Source organism: Antrostomus carolinensis, unplaced genomic scaffold (genome assembly GCF_000700745.2).
Source record: "Antrostomus carolinensis isolate BGI_N321 unplaced genomic scaffold, ASM70074v2 scaffold4165, whole genome shotgun sequence".
Lineage (NCBI taxonomy): Eukaryota > Metazoa > Chordata > Aves > Caprimulgiformes > Caprimulgidae > Antrostomus > Antrostomus carolinensis.
This window is the reverse complement of record NW_010315547.1, coordinates 2,524-7,163: the sequence shown is the minus strand read 5'-3', so window position 1 is coordinate 7,163 and position 4,640 is coordinate 2,524. Positions and strand designations below refer to the sequence as shown.

The window sequence follows — 4,640 nt, the reverse complement described above, 5'->3', positions numbered from 1 at the left end:
TTCCCTAGAAAAGTCCTCTATACACAAGAAGTTACAAATATTTTGAATTTCCATCTTCATGGAAAGATTTCAATCTACATTTGTAAATGCAGAGACTACCACAGTTTTTCTGCTGTCTTGTAGAAGAAGACTGATACAACAACAGTCCTTGGGAAAACCCAGCAAAAAACACACCAATCAAAACAACCTAACAAATCAATCTTATGAATAACATTCCTTAAATTCTTCCCTAGCCATATCTTGGGATGTTACAGCTCCAGGCTTTTCCAGAGTCCTGGAAATCTACCTAGAGCTACATTCTAGCTCTTAATAGCAAATGTACAACGTTAGATAGATAATATGTTTTCAAATATCAGCTTTAGAGTTCAGTGGTAATTTTGTGAATAGATTAAGAGATTGTAGCAGAAAACCTGTATTTATCTTATACATTATTAACAATACAGTATTCCACAGCACAAGATAACACAACTCAGCCAAGGATATGACTATTATGTTATGAGCTGGGTTTTCGGGGCTTTGTTTTATTATTTGTTTTTCATAAGCTGTAGCTGACCTGCACAAGAAGCGTGGCAGCCTGTAAAGCCAAATTATCCTGGCATTATACAAACAGAGAGATACTGCCATATCACATGAGAAATCCATGTCTAGTTTATTTATATATGTATACACACACACACACATATATATATATTTTAACACAGCACAGAGAAGGATGGCCAGTAACCACTTTTTCTGGCAATTATTCCATGAAGACCATTGTTAGCAGGCACATGGACAGCTGTATTTTCTAATATAGTATTGTTAAGAAATAATACCATGCTGTGTAGCACAATGAAAAGAATGCATTTTGTTGGAATACAGAACTTTTGAAGGAACAGGGTTAATCCTGACACAAGCTTTTGTTTGAAGTTCTTTTGATATCATTATATTTATTTCATTTCATGTTGATGTCTACTTGGAAAGAATAACTATGTCACACTAAATATTAATGGCATCATACCACATTCAATAACATGTTTATGTGACTGAAATGCAGTATCTTACAAATTTGTTCATTTTATTTGTTTCAAAAAAAAAAAATATTTTGATTGTTGAATGTTACTGCAGCAACATGTATAGTTTATGTGTACTTTGCCAACATCTCCAAAGGACAAATAGTATATTTGTATTGTTCATTTCTATGATTACGTGGTTTCAGATAAGGTTCTAAAACAATCCAGTGCACTGTTTTGAAATTAGAAACACAATAAATATTTTAATAATAAGGATCTGACAAATATTCGACCTTTTCACAATAATTTTTCATGTGAAGTCAAAATCTAGTTGTTAATAACTTCATTTATAATATATATATATTTATATATAGCTTGCAGTAAGGGCTTCATAGTCAGATTTTATTTTTAAGTGAGACAAAGTGATTTAGACAATGCTAAAGAGGTGTTATTTCACTTTGCTGGTGTAAAATCAGAGATGGCTTCAAGTTCATACTGCATTGGAGCACACAAAGTATCTAACAACTTCTGTTTCCTCAAAACTCATGAACAGTTTGTTTACTTGGTCTATATAATAGAACAGACTTAAGAGGTTTGCTTTAAATGTGCATGTTATCAATGTCTCTACAAAAATCTCCCTGCTGACTGATGTTGTAGACATTCAACACATCCTGGTGTTCTAAACACCTGTGGAAGTCTCTCCAATGATAAAACAGCTATTTCTATTTAAGTGTTTGACTACAGAAGTGTCAGATGCCTGGAAGTCTATGAAAGGTTTCCTACTGACTGAACTAGGAGCAGAGTCAATGCTGTAACTCCAAACCCATCTCTCTCTGAACCCACCTCTCTAGAAAAGTGTCAGTTCTATTTTTTTCTTCATCATGTCTTAACTTCCCCTTTTCCAGATGACAGAAAATCATACTAGATGTCTCCAGCTGCTCTCAGGTCTGAAAAAAAAGGTCACCTGGGCTTTATCCAGCACAGATACACATCTACCCTTCCCTGGGGAGTTCAATCTGATAATAACCAAACTTATTAAAGATTTTTTATATATTTTTTTTAAGTAGGAAGAGACAAAAGTATTAGTCAACATCAAGCAAAGAAAATAAGCAGTGGAGGTTGTTTTTAATTAAAACCTCACTTCAAGTGTGCTTGCAAAATTGGTAAAAATACTCAAGTATCCTATTTCAAAGAGATTTCTACACCCAAAAAAGGAAGTATTTTTTTCCATCCGTTTTTTTCCCATGGAAATTTTACCCTCAAAAATGCCACAGGTAACCCTGTAGGCTAAAGATCTTGTCATATCAAAAGAACAAGTGCCAAAGAGCAGGTGAATTGCATTCGCTTGTATGACCAGCATCTTGCAAATTGTCACTGGAGGAAAAAATGTGCAACCAAAGAAGAAAGCTTGCTCAGCTTCAGGCTCTAGGTTTAGAGAGCTTGCCCAGCAACATTTCTTCAGCCAATTGTAATGATTACTGCAGTAAGTTTGACACATGCCTTTTTAAAGCTGGACTGTGTCCATCAGTTCACTTTATAGAGGTCAAAAGATAACAAGGTTTGCAAGCAATGATCTAATTAGGATTTGATCCAGCAATTTAGAGGAAGAAATATGTCATTTTATATTAACCATTCACAAACTAACTCAATTTGTTAAACAATATGAAGGGTGAAAAAGGGAATCTAGAAGTAAACCCTTCTGGCATAATCTCAGATTACTATACCTATATTCATATCAGGTAGAGGTAGGTTATTGACAAGTAACAACGCTGACACTTGTGTTGAGTTAGGTGCAGGTATTTTGTAACCTACGTTCTCAGTCAGGGTTGAGCAGGCAAGTATTACTTCAAAAATCCAGATCTTGTTCAATGCTTTAGCACAACATTACCTCTGCAAGTTGAGTAATTATGTTACTCATATGGTTTATTGAAATGAGGTTGTGCTCTCATGCCTTTAGGTTTGTATGCTAACTAACTCTTCACGGGAACTGCTGAAGGAGGATATGCCTCTGGTTTTCTCCTCTGCTCCCCACTTTCCCTCCAGTATTGTGCATAACAGTGAGTATAAATAATCCATGATATTATAGCCCTAAGATACATTTACTGTGTTAATGTTTTGTGTAAATGCACATGTAAAAGCATTTAAATAGCCCGACTTGCATTGTTTTTCAGCAGCTTTGAGCAAAATAAAACCGTACACGTGTTGCATGACAAAGACTCTAAGCTACAATGAATAGTAAGTACAGCATTTGTCATCTGCAGCATCCCTATCGAAGAGTATAGAATAGTATTTCCTATATAAATTAAACCTTGAGTTTATCAGTACAGTTAGATTGAGGCTGAGGGAATACAGTATTGAAAGTTAAAATCCCAAGTATATCACTTCTATAGGCAGGTAGATAATTTATGATGCAACAAGACTGACTGTTTTATTTAAGACACATGCACAGTTTAAGTAAGGTTTGGCATTAGTTTTACACCATCAAGAAACAAGAACAAGCAGTATTTGTCAATGCAACTATGAATTTCCAAATGGCTTCTCTGTCTTTTACTTCATGACAATGCTTTCCATTTACAAAATATTTAGGTTTGACTTATTAAAAAAATAATAATTATAAAGCATTTAACAAGTGCAGTTTACAATCACCTCAATTTACCAACCTCATATTTTTCAGTGCTATTGATAGTGATGGTATTTGTTTTCCACTGATTTTGCAGTTCTTTTGAAACTTGCCAGATGTTTGTAATAGTATCTTCAGAATGCTTTCTAAGACCCACCATCAATGTTCCACTCATTTGACTAATCCAGTAATGAAAGGTAATCTAGCACAAGAAAAAAGAAAAAGGTCTGATTATTCCAGGGAAGTACTATGACAAATGATGAAATACAAGGACTATGCATCAAAATACCTGGCATACATGTTCTTCATCAGTTGGAAGAAAAATACTGGTCCTTAAGGTTGCAGAAGAGGATTGCATTTCAGAGGACAATGAGAGGAAATAAGCTGTTAAAAGAAATAAAAAATAAATCTTAGAAGCCTGGAGAAAACTTATGTAAATATAACAGTAAAACAATAGGCATCTTCACACTACCATTAAAGAGGAATCTTCATACTACCAGTAAAGATACCTTTATATTTCTATTTACAAAATAAGGCCAAACTAAAGCTTAGCTTTACTTGCTACACTTTGTAAGTATAGCTACACTTTTTAAGCTCAGCAAGAGTCAGTGAAATATGGTTGTTGCTATGCCTTTTGACTGATTGTGTCTCTTCCTGACAACACTGTTCATTGTTTCAGATCTTCTAAAAGATGGAAGGCAACCACCCTAATTTAGGATATCAAATACTGCTAGGCAAAATTTGTCTCTTCTTGAGCACAAAGATTTCAGAGATGTCAGATGATAAAGGATGCAAGGGGTGGGAGGAAAGATGGGAACAAAAAATCCAAAACAAAACACTGTTGCCCTCTGACACTAACGTGTAAATGAAAGGAGAAAGATGAAGGAGAAAAAAGCCAAGTGGACCTGAAAGAATAACAAGTCCTAAAAAAATTACTACAGAAACCAAATACCAGAGGATATATAGGAACATCTAAATACTTCATTTATAAAACTACACACCTGACCTCTCATCCTTACATGCAACTG

General features: G+C 34.5%; 1 protein-coding gene across 1 annotated transcript in view; it reads right to left on the bottom strand.

Annotated features, from left to right (window-relative positions):
* The window catches only part of MALRD1 (MAM and LDL receptor class A domain containing 1), a gene marked incomplete at its 5' end in the record, with an annotated part of 42,762 nt that extends 38,766 nt beyond the window's left edge, over positions 1-3,996 (bottom strand). Inside the window, 2 exons of the mRNA XM_010167976.1 lie at positions 3,653-3,814; positions 3,902-3,996. Coding sequence (XP_010166278.1) covers positions 3,653-3,814; positions 3,902-3,996 — 257 coding nt within the window. The remainder of the gene's footprint in view (positions 1-3,652; positions 3,815-3,901) is intronic.
* Positions 3,997-4,640: the final 644 nt, after the last annotated feature.